At 40.1% G+C, this 22,024-nt stretch overlaps 1 protein-coding gene across 2 annotated transcripts in view; it reads right to left on the bottom strand.

Annotated features, from left to right (window-relative positions):
• vldlr (very low density lipoprotein receptor) overlaps nt 1-22,024 on the bottom strand; it is a 308,802-nt gene that overhangs the window by 52,382 nt on the left and 234,396 nt on the right. For both annotated transcript variants that reach the window (XM_051927741.1, XM_051927740.1), the window contains exons 16-17: nt 20,602-20,640; nt 9,333-9,413 (exon numbers count right to left, since the gene is read on the bottom strand). In XM_051927741.1, the coding sequence (XP_051783701.1) occupies nt 9,333-9,413; nt 20,602-20,640 (120 nt within the window). The remainder of the gene's footprint in view (nt 1-9,332; nt 9,414-20,601; nt 20,641-22,024) is intronic.

Genomic DNA, 22,024 nt, shown 5'->3' with positions numbered 1-22,024 from the left:
GAATCCATGCCACAATGTTTTCTGAAATGTATTATACAGGTCATAAAAGGAGTAATTCCAAATATATATACCTATGTCTGTCAGTGCAGCTTTGACATCATGGACCACAAGGTGCATACTAATTCAGCATGAGCAGGAACACTCAAAACTGAATAATAAAAAAAAAAAATTCAAGTGACAGATATGGAGGCAGATTCACCAGCATTTGTGCATCAGCTTTTATCCATCCAGATCAGAGAATGTCCAGTTCCATTGCCTCAAAAACACGATTCGCATCTACAGTTATTCCCGGTTTCAGATAAAAAGTAACAGCATCAGATCCCTGGGTGGGGGGGCAGTAGTATGTATTGTCATCGTGACAGAAAATAAAAGGAAAAAAAAAAGGTAACTTTTACAAGTACTATAAATGTACACCGGCTGTTACAGGCGCAAGCCAAATGTATGTGTTTACTGTATAATATTAACAAGAGCAGCTCACTACTGAAAACTGTAAATATAGAAGGCAGTCGTGATCGAACCAGGGACTCTTGATTACGAGTCAGCAATTCTTATAGCTACACCACAGAAGCTGTTGTATCATCCTTGAACCTTTTATGAAAGTGTTTTTGATCTTTGGACTTCAGGCTTCACACACTATATAGTTTACGCCTACATTTTGTTAGTTTACTAATAAAATATGAAAACATTTGTTTTAACAATGTGTTTACACAGATTATTGTAGAAACGGAACACATGAAATGCATGTGTTCCAAACAGCTATTTCCACTCTTAAATTCCAGCACTTCAATCCCAGATAATCAAGGCATGAGCTGGGAGAACTTTGTGCACGTTCTGTGGCAGTGGGGGGGATGGAATAGCAGGCTGCTCGTCTTTATCAGCACATTTACAGGACAAAAGACGCTGACGGAGAGGTGCAAAGGGATTTTAAAGTGGGCAGGTTTTACGAGTTTTTTCGTAGGCTTTGGTAATTCTAATGTTAAAAGGCACCTTGAAATTCCATTCAAAACAGATGCTTTATAAACAAAAATCACCTTTATGCCACATACAAAAGTAAAAGGATGATTCAAATGGCAGGCTGCTTATTACTGCAATTAAAAAGGCACTAAGTTAAATCGGTGAGAAAATGTGGATGAGACTGGATTAGGCCTTACTTTGTAATTTAAGCATCTATACACCTTGCTCAAGTTTAGATGAATTACTTTTGTTATACTATATCCAGTTTCTCCTACCTACTGCCATTTATCCACTGTTTTTCTGAGGTCATGCTTGCATTTCTTGTCTTTTTCCATAAGCGGTCTGCATTATATTTCTGATGTCACCAGGGATCCACTGTTTATACGAAAATATACAAATTGTTCTCAGACAGACACACTACTTGTACCCATTCATCACAGGGCCCAATAATGTAATGTGTGTCTTCTTGTTGATAGCCTAGATTATCAAGATTCTATTGCCCCAAAAAAAAAATTTGAGATTCCTACAATTAAACAATGGGCACAAGCTACTTATACAGTCCAGAATATAACTATAAAAAAGTGTACAGAAGGACAAATATATCGCAGATGATGACAGCCTTTTGGCTAAATCTTATATAATACACTACCGTGGCTGTCCATTTGTCTGTCCAGGATTTTAAATCACCTGTAGCTCGCAAACCATTTGTGACCTGAAATTTGGTACACTATACAGTATACTAAGTGATGTCTACTATAAGCTTTTGGGGTGATGACTGACCTCCAAGGTTAATCCTCTATTTTTAATTTTATTATAGAATCAACTACGCAGCGGTCAGCAGGGCAGCCATGCAGAACGTGTATGGGTGATGTTCTCATCCCTACCACCTTTACCATCACCTCCCCAACTTTTTCATATCTTAAAATCATTCTTTAAGCAGATTTAAGCTGGCAATTAAGTCTTCAGTTAAAAATTAAGGAAAATGTACCAACTAGAACACAAACAAGGACTTAATGTGAAATGATGCTTAGGAAAGAATAGTAGAACCAGGCCACTATGGTGAGAGATTCTCCAGGAACACTGTTGGCTGCCCTCTCCCTCCTGGACATGCTACATGCTTCCATTAGGTTACATCATCTCAGGGCACAATGTCAGCTACCATAGCTATGCTGATGACACACAGCTGTATTTATCAATTGCACCTGATCACCCCGATTCTCTTGATTCACTAACACAATGTATCACTTTTATCTCAGAATGGATGAACAGTAACTTTCTCAAGTTAAACAGAAAACTGAAATCTTAGTGATTGGCAATAATGGATACAATGAGGCTATTAGAAATAAACGATGCATTAGGATTAAAAGTCAAAACGGGGGTAAAAAGCTTAGGGGTAACTTGACTGTAATCTAAATTTTAAATCGCATATTAATCAGATCACTAGGACAGCATTTTTTCCCCCTTAAACATAGCAAAAGTTAGACCTCATATCATTGAAAGATGCTGAGAAATTAGTTCACGCGTGTTTTCAGTCGACTAGATTACTGTAACGCACTCCTCTCAGGACTACCCAAAAAAGAAATAGTTTGCAACTAGTGCAGAATGCAGCTGCTAGAATCCTAACCAGGAAAAGAAAATCCGAGCACATCTCTCCAGTTTTGATGTCACTACACTGGTTACCCGTGTCATTCAGGATTGACTTTAAAATTCTGCTTATGGTTTATAAAGCTTTAAATAATCTCGCCTCATCTTATATAATCGGAATGTCTGACATCTTATATTCCAAATCGTAACCTCAGATCCTCAACTGAGTGTCTCCTTAGAATTCCAAAAGCAAAAATTATAAGTGGCGAGACGGCCTTCTGCTATTATGCACCTAAAATCTGGAATAGCCTGCCAATAGGAATTCGCCAGGCTAATACAGTGGAGCACTTTAAAAAAAAAACTGCTGAAAACACATTACTTTAACATGGCCTTCTCATAACTTTAATTTAAATCCTGATACTCTGTATATCCAATTCATTATAATAACTATTCATTGCGGCTCTAAAATCTGTACTAACCCCTACTCTCTCTTCCGTTTCCTTTTCCGGTGTCCTTTAGGTGGAGGCTTGCGCCACCACCATCTACTCAAAGCACCATGATGTTCCAAAAATGATGGATGGATTAAAAGCCAGAAGTCCGTATGACCATCAGCATCAAGTGACTCCGTGAGAACCCTAACTACAAAGAGGACTATTTCATTTATGTTAGGTAGAATGCCCAAAGGTGACTGGGCGGTCTCGTGGCCTGGAACCCCTACAGATTTTTTTTTTCCTCCAGCTTTGTGGAGTTTTTTTTTGTTTTTTCTGTCCACCCTGGCCATCGGACCTTACTTCTTTTCTATGTTAACTAATGTCTTATTTTAATTATTTTGTCTTTTATTTTTCTTTTCTTCATTATGTAAAGCATGTTGAGCTACTTTTTGTATGAAAATGTGCTATATAAATAAATGTTGGAAGAGAACTCACCACAGGGTACACTATATTAATGATTTCCTTGTTTTGGGGAAATAAGTTTTATGCATGAGAAAAGGAAAAAGTTAGTCATATACATACTTAGAATTACTGATTTTGACACAGTTTGTACTAGTATATTGCAATTGGTACAGAAAGTTACCTTGATGACACTGATAAGGATCAGTTTTCCAAGATACAAGGACTGCCAGCCAGCAAAAATCAACAGAAGCAGTCCTTGGGAAGGTTTCAGGTCACAGTTCTGAGTGGTCACATGCAAATTTAAAGAATTAGCAATATCTAGGCAACTTTATATATATATATATATATATATATAAAAAAAAAATTAAAAAAAAATGTTCTAATGGTAATCTATTTTCATAGATATACATTTGACATATTTTATTACTGTATATAATTCTATAGTATGTGCCCTTTTTAAAGGACTTTGCTTCGTCACACCATTTGTGCAATCAAAGGCCAAATCGTAATCAAAGTGCAGCAGAATATGAAAACAGAAAATTAGAACTACTCATACTGAAAAGGAGATAAAGGCAGTCTTGATATTTGTATCCAATTAAAAATCCTGTGTATGACAATATTCTATAGAAATCAATGTTGCATTACACTCAGTAGGTATATAAAGCAAAATTAAAAATAAAATGAACTTAAAATTTGTATTTTCTCCTTTAACACTAAAAGGCTGATAACCCCAAACTATGGATCTATAAGCTACATCCTTCTGTTTCCCCTAGATACTTATACTATTGATTGTAAATACCTCATTACACACCCTTCATTCCAAACCTCTTAAACATTATCACTCCTAAGTCCCCCTCAACCCATTCTACTAGCTTAAAACGTTTATATATAGGTAGCATGTAATAATGCATGCACACTACAATACTCCCCCCCAAAAAAAAAAAAACAGACCAACTTAAAAGCATATAGATTTCTCATTTTCCTTTTTCATTCAGATTAATTTCCCTTTCTTGTAGGCTTGGGCTTCAAACACAGAAAGACTGCTTTATCCTTCTTAAAATTCTCAGTAGCATTTATAATAAACAGAGCTTAAGCAAAATTTGTGGAATGATGGCAAGCACCGTAAAACAATTAGGATCTTATTTTTGGCCAATTTAAAAGTAATCAGATAATGTGTCTAATATTACATTATTATATATATATATATATATATATATATATATATATAATATTAAAATAGAGAATTATATAGTCTCACACATGCGAGTAGGAGGCAGCTAAAGCGCCTAAGTAATTGAAATATGACCGACCTTTGGCAACCTGGTGGCAGAGTGTGCTGACCATCTTTCTCAGTTACTTGCAGACTGTTCCCGGGAAATCCCGCCAGGTTCCGGCACACTCAATGACATCACTACTGGTTCTGGGCCTAAAGATGTCACTTCCTGAACAGGCCTTTAAAGCTCTTTAGCTGCCTCCTACTCACATGTGTGTGACTATAAATTCTCTCTATTTTAATATAAATATATCTATCTCGATAGATCTATATACCGAGACAGATTTTATATCTATTACACATATACATACATACACAATATTATATATATATATATATATATATATATATATATATATATATATATATATATATATATATATATATATATATATATATATATAAATATTATCTATACTAATAAAAGGCAAAGCCCTCACTGACTGACTGACTCACTCACTCATCACTAATTCTCCAACTTCCCGTGTAGGTAGAAGGCTGAAATTTGGCAGGCTCATTCCTTACAGCTTACTTACAAAAGTTAGGCAGGTTTCATTTCGAAATTCAAAGCGTAATGGTCATAACTGGAACATATTTTTTGTCCATACACTGTAATGGAGGAGGCGGAGTCACGTATCGCGTCATCACGCCTCCTACGTAATCACGTGAACTAAAAACAAGGAAGACATTTACAGCACGAGTCACACGCGGGAACGAAGGTAAATGACGTTAATTTTTGACTGTCTTTTAATACTGTGTAAGCATACATATTAACACATATGCAATTAAACGTGTGCATTTACGGGGTGATTTCTCAGGCTTAAAAGCTCGCCTTTTACTAAAAAGGTAAATGCAAAACTATTTTCAATCAGTTTATTGAAACGCTCCCGTTAAGGATTGCAATAACATATTCGCGAGATAAAAGAACGAAGTAGGGGGAAATGGAGGAACAGCCGCAAACAGCGAAGAGCAAAAAATTAAACAATTGAGAACGGAGCGAGTTAAGCATACAAGCATGTTCATAAGGGAAACAAAGCACGGTGTAAAACGTAAGTTTAAATTAAGTTTATAGAAACGCTCCCGCTGCGGATTGCAATAACATATTCGCGAGATAAAAGTTTAATGAGAAGACACGAGGTATAAACGAACCACACGCCGTGGCGCAACGTTAGGGGCAACAGTTTCAACCATTCTATGATCTGCTTCTCGCAACTGAAAGACGGCACATGGCGGATGTTAGCCGACTTGCTGACCGCAACGTTAGGGGCTTCAACTATGGCGCTGACGCCACATCTCAGTGCCAACACTTTGCAGACTGTACTTAAAAGACACGCCCTCCTCACTGGACAGTTAAAAACACCAATCAAACTAACGATGACATCAAGTATTACCCAATCAAAAGTAGGAAAGGAGGCATCTTCATAAAATGCGTGTGGGATGATTTGCATGAGACGCTGCTTTAAAAAAAAAATGATAAAAAAAATACGGGATAAATCCCGTCCAGTATTGATTCAAAACGGGACGTGCAATTTCATTCTCAAACGCGGCACGATTCCGTATTTTAAAGGACGGGTGGCAACCCTACAGTGCCAGGTAACCACCCATACAATCAGATTGTGATTCAGACTAGGAATGCAATGAATGTAATTACCCCGATCTACATACAAGGCGAAAGTCTTGCAACATTCAAAGATGATGGTTTGGGATAAGTACACCATACAACATAAAAGAGCTTATGAAGCCTTGAACCGAAAAAAGCAAGATCTCAGAGATCGTAAAAAAAAAAAAAATAGGAGGTAATGTCGTTTTACTCGCTGTAGATTTTAGTCAAACATTACCAGTTATTCCACGAGGGAGACCAGCAGATGAACTCAACGCGTGTTTAAAATCCATGCTTCTCCCACGCTCGGTTATGTGTCGCGTGTTCTCGGGTAGGTGCACCAAAAAATGTATACATTTAAGCATGTAATGGGCAAACAAAAAATGAGGTATACCCGAAGGCACTGCAGTAGTACTTAATGTAACTTTACTTCTTAAATGTTAATGTTTTACTGTTTAATAATTTATACGCTTCTTATATGTTGTTCAAATTCTTTTATCAAAATACCACTGACAGCGCAATGCACGATAACATGGAGTGAATACACCATACGCATCCGCCCACGGCTGCCCTGCTGTGCGCAGATAGGAGTTGATTCTACAATAAAATAAAAAGATAAAAAGAGTAAAACAATCATCACCCATAAAGCGTGTGTGTGTGTATATATGTGTATATATATATGTTGATATGTGGATGTGTGTATTTTATATATATATAAAACACAGCAACACTCATAACAATGACAACACAATTACTTTGACAATCATGTTACGTTATTTTTAAAATGTTTCCTTTCTTTTTCATAACCTCTTTAACACACTACTTCTCCGCTGCGAAGCGCGGGTATTTTGCTAGTATATATATATATATATATATATATATATATATATATATATAAATAATATATATAAATAATATATATAAATAATATATATATATATATATATATATATATATATATATATAAATAATATATATACACACATACATACATACAGTAATCCCTCCTCCATCGCGGGGGCTGCGTTCCAGAGCCACCCGCGAAATAAGAAAATCCGCGAAGTAGAAACCATATGTTTATATGGTTATTTTTATATTGTCATGCTTGGGTCACAGATTTGCGCAGAAACACAGGAGGTTGTAGAGAGACAGGAACGTTATTCAAACACTGCAAACAAACATTTGTCTCTTTTTCAAAAGTTTAAACTGTGCTCCATGGCAAGACAGAGATGACAGTTCCGTCTCACAATTAAAAGAATGCAAACATATCTTCCTCTTCAAAGGAGTGCGTGTCAGGAGCACAGGCTGTCAGAGAGATAGAGAAAAAACCAAACAAATCAATAGGGCTGTTTGGCTGTTAAGTATGCAAAGCACCGCGGCACAAAGCTGTTGAAGGCGGCAGCTCACACCCCCTCCGTCAGGAGCAGGGAGAGAGAAACAAAAATCAATACATGCCCTTCGAGCTTTTAAGTATGCGAAGCACTGTGCAGCATGTCGTTTCAGGAAGCAGCTGCACAAAAGATAGCAACGTGAAGATAATCTTTCAGCATTTTTAGACGAGCGTCCGTATCGTCTAGGTGTGCGAACAGCCCCCCTGCTCAATCCCCCTACGTCAGGATCAGAGAAAGTCCGCGCAAGAGAAAGAGAAATGTAAGCTGGGTAGCTTCTCAGCCATCTGCCAATAGCGTCCCTTGTATGAAATCAACTGGGCAAACCAACTGAGGAAGCATGTACCAGAAATTAAAAGACCCATTGTCCGCAGAAACCCGCGAAGCAGCGAAAAATCTGCGATATATATTTAAATATGCTTACATATAAAATCTGCGATGGAGTGAAGCCGCGAAAGGCGAAGCGCGATATAGCGAGGGATTACTGTATATATATATATATATATATATATATATATATATATAAATAATTATATACACACACACATACATACATATACACACATAAATGCTGAATCAGGAGTATCACAGTTAGTGATTCTATACATTACACGTGGTCATTTCAACTTAAGGTATGGTCCAAATACATACAAGTCAAATCAACTTAGAGTTTAATTTGTTTAACCTCGCTAGCATTAGTCCCAAGTGTTACTTAAACAACAGTATAGCTGTGCTTAGGCTCGTGTGATACGCAGCAACTGTGTAAATGCATCTTCTCCTAGCCTTATACTGGCAACACAAACATTTTTCAGCAGTCCAAGTATTGCACACTCTAACAGTGATACAAGCAGAGATGTTGATGAAGCTCTCCTCAGTGGTAATGACAAAGTTAATCTGTGTTCAGGCACTGAAATGAACAGTAAAACCAAAGGTAATTCAGATGAATCCAAAAGTGACTCAATTGTTTGGGTTTCTGTTGATCCTGGTTCAAATAAACCAGCACCACCTCATTTCAATTTCAAGAGGCAACCAGGAATAAAAGTGAACGTTGACAACCAAGATACACTTACATACCTGAAGTGATTTCTTGATGACGTGATCAAAAGAATCATTGTTGAAATGAACCGTTATGCCGAACAGTGTCAGGAAAATGACCGTACACCTGAGCAGTTTTCCCATTTAAAGATATACCGCACAAGACACATTTTGACACTATATATGGTATTAGTCAAGACATTTTGACAGTATGTACGGTATTGGCATCATTCTTTTCATATTCATTTTGTTTCACTATACTTTCTACACTTCTGACTTGGTACTTACTGTTTTGCACGTTTTACAGGGGAATGACATTTAACAAAAATGTCATTTTTGCTTTTTTTTTTTTTTTTTTTTTTATATTATATAGAAGATTAAGCAGAACAGGGATTGTGCTCCTAAACAGGACTGAAGTTGGAGCATGACATCCTATATTAACAAAGGTAACTCGTAGTCTTGACATACCACCACATTAATTTGTCAAACTTGAAATTAAGCTTCATCAAGGCGACACTGCTTCCACAGGCTCCTTTAACAAGGTAAAAATTAAGCATTAACCAACACTTTGGTGGGACGTTCAAGAAACATAAGGATTCACTCACAGACAGGAAGGATTGTCCATGCTGCAACAGATCCATTGGCAGATGACTCCATTTCATGTATTGAAGTACTTCTATTTCCTTCTAAAATAAAAAAGACAAATATACACAATTAGCCATTTTAGATATTTTGAGTTATAGTACTTAAATCATAAGCCTTCAGATTTGCTTCTAAAACACAGTGAATACAATACCATGTATGAATTTCATAAAAACCACACTTAAATTTTAAGCAGCCCCCCAAATGGTTACAATTTAAAAAGTCTGATATTTAAAGATGGAAAACGCTGAATCATAATCATCATAAATTACTATGAGTGCCCATTTGAAAGTTACTTTGTGGAATTTGTTTACTTAACACATTTGACCTAATCAGCTGTGTTTTAACAAAGTAGCATGGGTATAAATGTCCCTATTTGATATAAGGCTATTTGTGGTTACAGAAAGCGTTCATTTCATAATAATGGTCAGTCTATGCAAAAGATTTAAGAAACTTTTAAAGTCACATTATTATGAAACCTGGACTCATTAAGACTTGCACAGGAAAGGCATACCAAAAAAGTTTACTACAGAGATTGATGTCAACTGCTTCACCAAAAAACACCCCACACACAACACAAACCATTCCAATCGACTCATCTCAGATTGCAACCCAAATACATACCTTGGAGATCAAGTAATACGCGAGCTGGGGGGCTGATTGCACCCCTACAGGTTACGGACGCTCCTGAAAAAAAATGCTGAAAGATTACTTTCACATTGCTCCCTTTTTTGCTGGGCTTACTTGCAGCTGATCCATCATGCAATCCACGCAGTACTTTGCATATTTATAAGTCTGAACAGTCGCTCTCTCTCTGTCTCTCTCTCTGAGGAAGATATATTTGCATTCTTTTAATTGTGAATCTGTGACCCAAGCGTAACATGTGGTACCATGAGTGGTTGCACAGATGAACGCTGAGCAGTTTCAAATCGCTCAAAATGTCCCACTTCAACCCAACCCGGAAGATGATCCGGTTCCTGCTCTACCTGCTAATTTCAAGGATGTGCTGATGAAGATGGGTCTTTCCGATGACCCAGAGATTTTTTTTTGGCTTTTGAACATGTGGCGACTTTGCTGGGATGGGACACACGAAATTGGGCTGTCGTCACCCCTTTTGTCTGGGGATGCCTTAATTGCTTTACGGAACGTGCCTCACGATAAACTCTGATTAGGATTTCTTGAAATGGCAGGTTTTACGAAAAACGAGCTTTTTGTCTAAAGGTTTTGCGCTTCATGAGTGGAAAATGAACATGGACGGTCCCATTTATGCGCAAATTCAAGATTTGATTCATAAAGTTCACTGCTGGTTTGAGGGAAACGAGATGGAGCGTATTGTGGAAAAGGTTGTCATGAATATACTGCTAGCAGGGATACCTGCAGTTCTCCGATTAATTCTTTCGTCATGATGTTGAATCTCCGACGATCATAGCCAGACGTTTGGAGGGTTCTCAAACCGCTTGGAGAAAAACCGGTGGATTTGCTGCTCCTTATGCTGTTTCACAGCCTCCGAGAGATTGCCCAGGAAATGCTTGTCGCTTTGAATGGAGGTTAGAACATCAACGTGCTGTTAAACCTGAAAATCTGATTTACTCCGGAAGACCACCAGGGGATCCGGCTGTTAATGTAGCACCCACATCTGGGGAGGCAGGAGGCAGTGGATATTTCAGCAGTGGAGCTGAACGAAGAGGATTCAGGTGTGATCAACCCGGCCACTTGGCGAGGGAATGTCGCCTATCCCCTGCTCAATCGATGGAAATTGGTCTCGCCGAGGTTTGTTGCTCCCGTGTTCCTTATTCCTCAGATAAAAAGGATGGCTTAATGATCTAGGGGAAGTTGGGGGACCGCGAGATCTCGGCATTATTGGACTCAGGAAGTGACCTTTGTATTGTCAGACGGGACTGTCTTGACGACAGGTACCTGTGTAACACTGAAACTGAAAACATACGTTTTGTACATGGAGCTGTTAAAGACTATTGGACATTGCTTCTTCCTTTAACATATAAGGAAGGACATTTTAAAAGTTTGGTCTGCCATTTCGGACTCCTGCCCCTGGCCCTTACTGATCGGCAGGAGGAATGACCTTTTTCCTAGACTCATGACCGAATGTCGGCCACCAGTCAGTGAGCCCAGTGTCAAATTTAGCGGGGGGTTGGGGGAGTGTGCTGTTGAGGTAGATCTCGAGCCCAGTTTAGATATCGGACCTAAGTGGCTGTTGGGGAAGTTCGAGCCCTGACAGATATTGAACCCAAGGGAGACACCCCCAATTTCCCAGAGCAGCTGGCTGGCCCATCTACAACTTCTCAACTTGCAAATGCCTCCAAACAAGAACCGAGCACTGGCGATCAGACAGAATTTGTGCGCTTGCAGCATGCCGATAACTCAGAATATGCATTTGCATTATGCACAGGTGGAGTGGTGGCTCTGAGGATAGGGATCTGCACTGGCAAATCGGAAGGTTGCTGGTTCGAATCCCATAAATGCCAATAGGGACTCTGCTCTGTTGGGCCCTTGAGCAAGGCCCTTAACCTGTAATTGCTTCAGGGGTGCTGTACAATGGCTGACCCTGCACTCTGACCCCAAGGGGTATGCGAAAACTAAAATTCCTAATACAAGAAATTGTATAAGGCGAAATAAAAAAAAAATTTAAGCAGGCTCCCTCTGCTAGTGACTTAACAAGAGCGTGCATGCGGGGGCTTAAAAACCCTGCACTTTCTTGAGGCTGACAGTTGTGAAAAAACAGCATTTGCGATTCCTGATGGATTTTATTCATTTACTTGACTACCATTTGGTCTTCATGGCGCGCCACTAACTTTCCAGAGTATGATAGATCAGATATTGCGTCCTCATTCCGAATATTCCGGGGTGTATCTCAAGGATGTTGGGATTTTCAGTAATGATTGGCAAACACATTTAGAACGTCTCCAGGCTGTCCTTGAAAGCTTAAGACAGGCTGGTTTGACAGGTAACCCCAAGAAGTGTAAATTGGGTATGTCGGAGACTCATTATCTGGGCTACTCCATGGGCAGGGGTTTACTCCGACCTCAGTTCAGAAAAGTGGAAGAGTTGCTTGCTTATCCACATCCAGAAATGCAGAAACAAGTACGTGCTTTTCTGGGGCTTGCTGGTTATTACAGAAGATTCATCCTTGAATTTGCAAATAGGGCTGCTCCTCTTTCAGATCTTACTAGAGAACAGAGCCAGGAAAAACCACCCTATTGTATGGACAGATGTTTGTGAACATGCCTTTTGTGATTTGAAAACTGCTGTCTTCTTATCCAGTTCTGCAGAATCCCGACTTCTCCAAGGATTTTGTTCTTCAGACGGACGCAAGTGCATTTGGTGTAGGCCTGTCCTGTCCCAGGTTTTTGATGGGGGAAAGAGCACCCTATCACATTTTTGAGTAGGAAATTGCTTCCTAGGGAGTGTAATTATTTGACTATTGAAAAAGAATGCTTGGCAATTAAATGGGCTGTGGAAGCACTCTGTTATTTATGGGGGTCGAAATTTCACATTAGTGACAGATCACGCTCCACTTCAGTGGTTATACTGTCAGAAGGATACTAACTCTCGTCTCATGAGATGGTTTTTGGGTTTGCAACCTTACAGTTTTACAGTGAGGCATCAACCCTGCTCTGAACATGTTAATGCTGATGTCCTGTCACGCTTGTTTGAGCCTGGTTGGGAGTGTTGCTTGATTCACAAAAATGTGAGTAAAGCCGAGGGAGGGGGTGTGAGCTGGGGGGCTGATCGCACCCCTACAGGTTACAGACGCTCCTCAAAAAAACACAAAGATTACCTTCACATTGCTCCCTTGCTTGCTGGGCTTACTTGCGGCTGATCTATCGCGTGAAAGAGGAAGATGTGTTTGCATTCTTTTAATTGTGAGACGAAACTGTCATCTCTGTCCTGTCAAAGAGCACATTTAAAAATTTGAAAGAGAGACATGTTTGTTTGCAGTGTTTGAATAAAGTTCCTGTCTCTACAACCTCCTGTGTTTTTGTGCAAATCTGTGACCCAAGTACAGATCTGTGACAAACAGAAAACTGCTCAGGGGAGACTTAATCAGTCCTTCACAGCAAAACTACTGTAAAGAAGTCTCTGCTGAAGAAGGCAAGACATCTTGCTCAGGCTGAAAAAAAATCACAGGAAGCAGACTTTAGACCACTGGGGCAGAACCCCACTCTGCTCCACCTTTGCATCTCCCAAAGACCTGAAGGTGGGCAGATGTCTGCATGTATGGTACCCATCATGAAGCATGGTGTGGAAGAGGCATGATGATATTGAAGTGCTTTGCTGGTAACAACATTTAAGCACCACTGAACAGAATTCCGTAGCAACCTGCCATCCCATGTGGTAGGGAAATTGGTTTTCCAGCAGGACAGTGAATTGTAATGCACCTCAGGGCTGCTTAAGAGATATCTGGCAAAGAAGGAAATGGACAGTGCGCTGCTGCACATGAATTTATCTCCATTGTCACCCAACCTAAACCAGTTTGTTTTGTATGGGTCTGACCGGAAGTCAAGGTAAAGCAGAAAAGGGTACAGTACATAAGTGACTTGTACAATACTAACGAAAATACCCTAACAGGTGAAGCTGGCAGATTAAATGCCAGATGTATGCACCACGACGCACAGCTTGGACTCTGGAACCAATCTCCTTGAGAGGGGCTGGACTCTGTACCACTCTGGAGTTGCCCCCGGTGAGAGGCGCCGAGCAGGTGTGGGTATACTTATTGCCCCCCCCAACTTGGAGCCTGTACATTGGGGTTTACCCCGGTGGACGAGAGGGTAGCCTCCCTTCGCCTTCAGGTGGGGGGACGGGTCCTAACTTGTTTGTGCGTATGCACCGGACAGCAGTTCGGAGTACCCACCCTTTTTGGAGTCCCTGGAGGGTGTGCTAGAGGGCATACCTTCTGGAGACTCCCTTGTTCTGCTGGGAGACTTCAATGCTCACGTGGGCAATGACAGTGAGACCTGGAAGGGCGTGATTGGGAGAAATGGCCCCCCCGATCTGAACCCGAGCGGTGTTTTGTTATTGGACTTCTGTGCTCGTCACGGATTGTCCATAACGAACACCATGTTCAAGCATAGGGGTGTTCATATGTGCACTTGGCACCAGGACACCCTAGGCCTCAGTTCGATGATCGACTTTGTGGTCGTGTCGTCGGACTTGCGGCCACATGTCTTGGACACTCGGGTGAAGAGAGGGGCGGAGCTGTCAACTGATCACCACCTGGTGGTGAGTTGGCTTCGATGGTGGGGGAAGATGCCGGTCAGGCGTGGTAGGCCCAAACGTGTTGCGACGGTCTGCTGGGAACGTCTGGCAGAGCCCACTGTCAGAAGTAGCTTCAACTCCCACCTCTGGCAGAACTTCGACCACATCCCGAGGGAGGTGGGGGACATTGAGTCCGAATGGGCCATGTTCCGTGCCTCTATTGTTGAGGCAGCTGACCGGAGCTGTGGCCGTAAGGTGGTCGGTGCCTGTCGTGGCGGCAATCCCCGAACCCGTTGGTGGACACCGGCGGTGAAGGATGCCGTCAAGCTGAAGGAGTCCTACAGGACCCTTTTGTCCTGTGGGACCCTGGAGGCAGCTGATAGGTACCGGCAGGCCAAGCGGAATGCGGCTTTGGTGGTTGCGGAGGCAAAAACTCGGGCGTGGGAGGAGTTTGGGGAGGCCATGGAGAACGACTTTCGGACGGCTTCGAGGAGATTCTGGTCCACCATCTGGCGTCTCAGGAAGGGGAAGCAGTGCAGTGTCAACACTGTATATGGTGGGGATGGTGCGCTGCTGACCTTGACTCGGGACGTTGTGGGTCGGTGGGGGGGAGTACTTCGAAGACCTCCTCAATCCCATTAACATGCCTTCCAATGAGGAAGCAGAGCCTGGGGACTCAGAGGTGGACTCCCCCATCTCTGGGACTGAGGTCACTGAGGTGGTCAAAGAACTCCTTGGTGGCAGGGCCCCGGGGGTGGATGATATACGCCCGGAGTTCCTCAAGGCTCTGGATGTTGTAGGACTGTCTTCGCTGACACGCCTCTGCAACATCGCATGGACATCAGGGACAGTGCCTCTGGATTGGCAGACCGGGGTGGTGGTCCCCCTCTTTAAGAGGGGGGATCGGAGGGTGTGTTCCAACTACAGAAGGATCACACTCCTCAGCCTCCCTGGAAAAGTCTATTCAGGGGTCCTGGAGAGGAGGGTCCGTCGGATAGTCGAGCCTCGGATTCAGGAGGAACAGTGTGGTTTTCGTCCTGGTCGCGGAACAGTGGGCCAGCTCTATACCCTTAGCAGGGTCCTGGAGGGTGCATGGGAGTTTGCCCAACCAGTCTACATGTGTTTTGTGGACTTGGAAAAGGCATTTGACAGTGTCCCTCGGGGAATCCTGTGGGGGGTACTCCGAGAGTATGGGGTACCGGCCCCCCTGATAAGGGCTATTCGGTCCCTGTACGATCGTTGCCAGAGCCTGGTCCGCATTGCCGGAATTAAGTCGAACCCGTTTCCAGTGAGTTGGACTCCGCCAGGGCTGCCCTTTGTCACCGATTCTGTTCATAACTTTTATGGACAGAATTTCTAGGCGCAGCCAGGGCGTTGAGGGGGTCCGGTTTGGTGGGCTCAGGATTGGGTCACTGCTTTTTGCAGATGATGTTATCCTGTTTGCTTCATCAGGCCGTGATCTTCAGCTCTCTCTGGATCGGTTCGCAGCCGAGTGTGAAGCGGCTGGGATGAGAATCAGCACCTCCAAATCCGAGACCATGGTCCTCAGCCGGAAAAGGGTGGAGTGCCCTCTCAGGGTTGGTAGCGAGATCCTGCCCCAAGTGGAGGAGTTCAAGTATCTCGGGGTCTTGGTCACGAGTGAGGGAAGAATGGAGCGTGAGATCGACAGGCGGATCGGTGCGGCATCCGCAGTAATGCGGGCTCTGCATTGGTCTGTCGTGGTGAAAAAGGAGCTGAGCCGCAAGGCGAAGCTCTCAATTTACCAGTCGATCTATGTTCCTACCCTCACCTATGGTCATGAGCTATGGGTAGTGACCGAAAGAACGAGATGGCGAATACAAGCGGCTGAAATGAGTTTCCTCCGCAGGGTGTCTGGGCTTTCCCTTAAAGATAGGGTGAGAAGCTCAGTCATCCGGGAGGGGCTCAGAGTAGAGCCGCTGCTCCTCCGCATCGAGAGGAGTCAGATGAGGTGGCTCGGGCATCTGATCAGGATGCCTCCTGGACGCCTCCCTGGTGAGGTGTTCCGAGCACATCCAACCGGGAGGAGGCCCCGGGGAAGACCCAGGACACGCTGGAGGGACTATGTCTCTCGACTGGCCTGGGAACGCCTTGGGATTCTCCCGGAAGAGCTAGAAGAAGTGGCCGGGGAGAGGGAAGTCTGGGCATCTCTGCTCAAGCTGCTGCCCCCGCGACCCGACCTCGGATAAGCGGGAGACAATGGATGGATGGATGTATGCACAACTATTAAGAAAAATGGACAATTTTCTGGCTATCAACTAGCTCCATGGGTGTTATTTCATAGTCTTGCAGTCTTCATTATTGTGCAATGTAGAAAATATTAGGAATAAACAGACTTCAAAGTAGGTACATTACCACCAAATATTTGGATGGTATTACTGGTATTATATACAGATATAAATATAAAAACCCCCAGGGTAAAACAAAAAAAAAAAAAAAAACAAAAAAAAAACACACAAGATGCATTACTTTTGTGATTTAATCTAAATTTGGTTAAGATATGGGTGGTTACTTCCAAACTACAAATTCATAAAGCAGTCTTGAGAAACAAGCGTAAGCTTACCATAATTTCATATTGTACAACTTGTGTTTTGAGGATAGCACTAAATTTTAGAAAAGTTACGATCCATAGTATAGAACATACAAATTCCAATAAATTAGACCAATGTACTTTATAATTACAATTTAAAAACAAAGCAATTCTAATTCATACAGTGCTTTTCATCAGTCATGTGCGGCTCATTGTACTTTTATAACTACATACCGATAATTATACACAAGAAAACTATACTAGTATACTAGTGAAACAATTGTATTTTACCCAAATGCATAGGATATAGCAGGTTGAACTGTACATTTAAGGGAATTAAAATGCATGAATGTTGTGATCATTTATCCATTGTGTTTAATATTATAGCTGTTCTAGTTAGAACTTAAGTGTCTTGCTGGATTATAAAGTGGCAGCTGAGGGATGGACAGAAGCATGACATTTTGGGGTTGAAGGGGGCCCAATTCCCTATTGTCTCTAGAATCCTCCCATTTGAATCTGAGGTCTGGATTTATGGAGTCTTTTCCAGGGAGTTCTGAAAACCCCTTGTTTTATTTCAAGTTGTTTTTTCTAACTGAATATAATTGGCACTACAAAGAAAGATATGCACTGGGAAATAACCACGGTTTGTTTTTATGGCCTTTTTTGACAAGGGGCCCTGAACCACTATCACCTGGTCAAGTCCTCTGCAACCGTCTGTAATGTTTAAGAAAAATTCACAAGATTCTCCAAAATTTGAATTGGACTAAGATTACCATAAATTATACATGCAATATAGTTCAAAGTGAACGTTTCCCTTCTGCTTCTTGGCCATTTGACCATTGATGTCCTGGTAAATAAAAAAAAAAAAAAAAGCCTATCTGCTTCCAATTGTTTTTTGAAATGTTTATAAGCTTTGTAACTAACTTTTTTGGGAGGCAATTTAGGCTAGATTTTTTATAACCAAAAGGTTACAGGAAAAAAGCTTTCTGGACAAATTAAAGGGCTGATGATAAACTTTGGTTCTAAATATTATCAATTATTGCTAAATTATTCATTAAGCCACAGTTAAAACAAAAAAAAAAAAAAAAAAAAATTAAATCATACCATTGCTAGGTATTTCCATTGCATTTGAGTTCTGGTTACATACTTACAAACTATACACCTAAAAGTTTAGCAGAAAATTTGGTAAGCAAACAATAATTTACCTGTTAAATATTTTCATTGAGAAACACTATGCCTCCAAGGCTGATGGGTTTTTCATAAACATTTGCTTTTTCAATAAAAATAAAATTAACCATGTACAGTATATCAATTGTCCAGTCTTAATGATTAACCTGACAAATCAAATTTAAGGCACTATCAATATGGGTGAATGAATCAGTCATCCATTAAAATGGTAGGCTATATACAGTTTTGTAAACATGATGCCTTAAGACATCAGTTTTAAGGATACCTTTGTAATAAATTGGAAAGCCTTGTAAAACAGCTATAGCAATCTAACAACCATAAACACTTGATCCATAGAAGGCAAGAGTTCTACTTAACTAAAAGTATCCCTTAGATCAAGCTTTAAGAAAACTATTAAATTAAGCTAATAACGAGCATAACATGCTTAATAATGGATATTGTATATAAGAGTTTATACAAGGCAGTACTTTGTAAATATTAAAGAATGCTAATGCACCACCGAAAAGAAAAAACAGTAAATTGAAACCAAAAACAAACGAGTATTCAAACTTTATTCTGATGATTAAATGCACACTACTTTATATTAGATACACTCCCTCCTCTTTCACGTTTATCAGGATTTTATAAAATATTTTGTCAAATGTTTAACAATTGTTAAAAACTGCATGTTAACTTCTTAGCGTTAGCTAGGCCTCCAAAAGGTTAGGTAAATTTATAAAAGTATTTAATAATAAAACTTAAATCAGTATACATTTCTAAAGTAAATTCAGAATGATGTGGAACGATTTCTTTCGATTGGCTTCAGTCAAATTTACCCACCATTTGCCAATCAATCAAAAATAATTTTTGGGATTCTAATGGAGGACAAAAAAATATTGCTACTTGAATACCTCACTTATTTTTGGGAAATTCCTTAATTATAAATCGTTTAAAACCTTAATTTTTTTTAATTCATATTGTATTGTAAATCCTTAAAGTATATGGAAAAAAGAATTTAGCATTTTAAATAAATACCTGAAGGGACCAAGTAGATTCTCTTATATTTATGGACATTAGTATCTCAGGTTGTATTGCTGTATAAATATTGTTTTGTTTTTTGACATTGTATTTTTTCATTTATCACATTCAGTTATGTACAGCACACAGATAACCATTGGTCCATGTTGGAAAGTGTAAAGCATGCATAAAGGCACTGGGTGCCCTCAAAAACATCAGTACATTTACAGCATGCACTAAACAGATGGGCCACACCGTAAATTGCGCTTAGTGTGGACATGCGTGAAAACTGTATGCATTGGGAATCTGGCAGGGGTGTAGATGGAGCAGCAACTCCATTTGGTCAGTCACTATTCAAAATGCCCAATTGTTAGACATTTGGGAAATACATTTTGGATTTTACATTAGAGACAAAATAGATTTTAAGATTAGAGCTTGGCATTATGTATTTTCTATGTAATATATGAATATACTGCTGTTAAATTGTGCACCCTTTCATTGACAAAACACAGAAACAAGGGATCCATTTTCCAGACCAGAAAGATGTCAAGTATTTATAAAAAAAAAAAAAAAAAAAAAAATGGGGGGTTGGTCATGGGAGAAACTAACTTGTACCCCAATTGGGACTGCAGTGGAGTTCACTTGAGCACCATAACATTGGTGAAGGTCAATTTCCCTTCCAACTTTCTGGACAGGTTGCACCGAATTGACTTAAAATAAAAAAAGTCAATATAAGGCTTATATTGTCTACCCTCTCCATACACAATTTTACTGCCCTTAACTAACCAGCTTAAGAGTCTCTAAAAATTGTAAAGTGGCTGCCTAAATTAAGATTTAGGAACTTGCAGTTGCCCATCTTTCACTACTGAGAAGGCTCAATGTTTTCATCCTCCAACAAAGCTGACAGGGGTTTAATTCAAGATTATACCACCCCTATATACAGAGCCATGCTTTTAATTGATTGCATTTACATTTAAAACACCAATATCTCCAAGTACAGGATTCAACAGTTAACTGAAATAACTACCAAGATAAATACGTCTTCCCATAGCTACCTCTGCTCTAGATACAAGAGGTTAAGCTTGTGAACTGGCTGCAATCTACACAAGGTAATGAGAAAGTAAATCTTCAGATTTTACATGAATGGAATTGTGCTTTCACCTTATGTATTGTTAATAGGGACCATTTAACCATTATGTACTTTCAAAGATAAGCTATTATGCAAATATATGCCATACTTTCATCATAGCATACCTGTAAATGTGACAAGAAAAAAAAAAAATTACCTGAAGAAACTGAAGTCAGCGTTGCCACTACAGTAGATGCTGTGTTAAAAAAATATATACATATTCTAATTAGTTCAAGAATTGCATATCTTCCAGCATATTTAAATATGGTAGGATACTTTTTGGAAAATTACCTATTAGAAACATTCAAAAATGGAAAAAGTTATATAAAGTGGAACCTGTGCCTAATGATCAAACATAATGAAATCTGCTACACACATACTATAAACATCAATTTAAAATATTATTTATTATCCTAAATCTAAAATTTCATCCACAATATAGATATAGTAATCCAGCAGACTAGGAAAAAGGATAGGTAGGTACAGGTCTGGGTGCTCACTCTATCCTGGAGGGTTTTAGTAGCCACAGGTTCTTTGTCCTGCCACTTTACTGCCAAATAACTGCTGATAAAGCAAAAATAAAATTTGTTGCAATTAAAGATCAAGACTGCAGTAGCGTAGCATGGGTGTCAGCCGCCCAGGACGGAGGAAAATACCGCCGCCCCCTTATTTAGGTATGATTCAAATTTTTACAAGATATTTATTGTGAAATTTTGCCGCCCCCACTACAAGACTGACCACTTCAGGACAGATACCTTTGTTGTAGGAGAGGGACACTAGTTATCTGAAGTAGCATGAAATCAGGAGATTTAAAAAAAAAAAAAAAAAAAAAAAAAAAAATTCTATTGGTCTATTTGTTAGTTTGACAATTCTGTAAAATGTCATTAATTGTGTAGAACAGGTATGTTCAATTGCATAGATACCTAGAGTTTAAGTTTTCTTTAACAAGCAGCTGAACAAATGAAATGCAAACCTCCCATTTGCATCACTGTGTTTCATACAATATCTGTCTCTAAGTATCTGGGGGGAAGCCTGCTCTGCATGGCAATTTCAGGAAGAAGTAATCCGGTTTGAAAATTAAAGTGGCACAACACTAACAAGCCATGGAATTAAATACTGCTTTCACTGACACTTACATGGGAAATTAGTTGGAGTGAAAATAGTGGCCCACAAGGTCTGTTTGAGACACCCAAGTTATCTGGTCATCTGTTGGCTTGATTTCATTATTGCTTGGCTGCTGATTAAGGCAACAACAATGAAGCATGTCAACCATAAGACAGAAACAAGTAGAAGTAAATGGTTACAAATTAAGTAGGTGACTAACAAAACTGCAGCCTTCCCAAGACTATAGGTTGACTACCCTGGTGTAGAAGAAACCACTCATTGAAGCAGAATGGAGAAGACATTAGAACAATTCTGACAAGAACAGGCCTTTTAGCCCAACAAAGCTCTCCAAAAAAAAGTTGAGTTTTGGAAGTCCCTAAAGTATTACTGTCTACCACACTATTTGGTAGCTTATTCCAAGCGTCTGTGTAAAGAAAAGCTACCTAATGTTTGTGAAATTTTTCCCTTAAGTTTGT

This window comes from Erpetoichthys calabaricus, chromosome 5 (genome assembly GCF_900747795.2).
Source record: "Erpetoichthys calabaricus chromosome 5, fErpCal1.3, whole genome shotgun sequence".
Taxonomy (NCBI): domain Eukaryota; kingdom Metazoa; phylum Chordata; class Cladistia; order Polypteriformes; family Polypteridae; genus Erpetoichthys; species Erpetoichthys calabaricus.
This window is presented reverse-complemented; position numbering and strand designations above follow the sequence as displayed.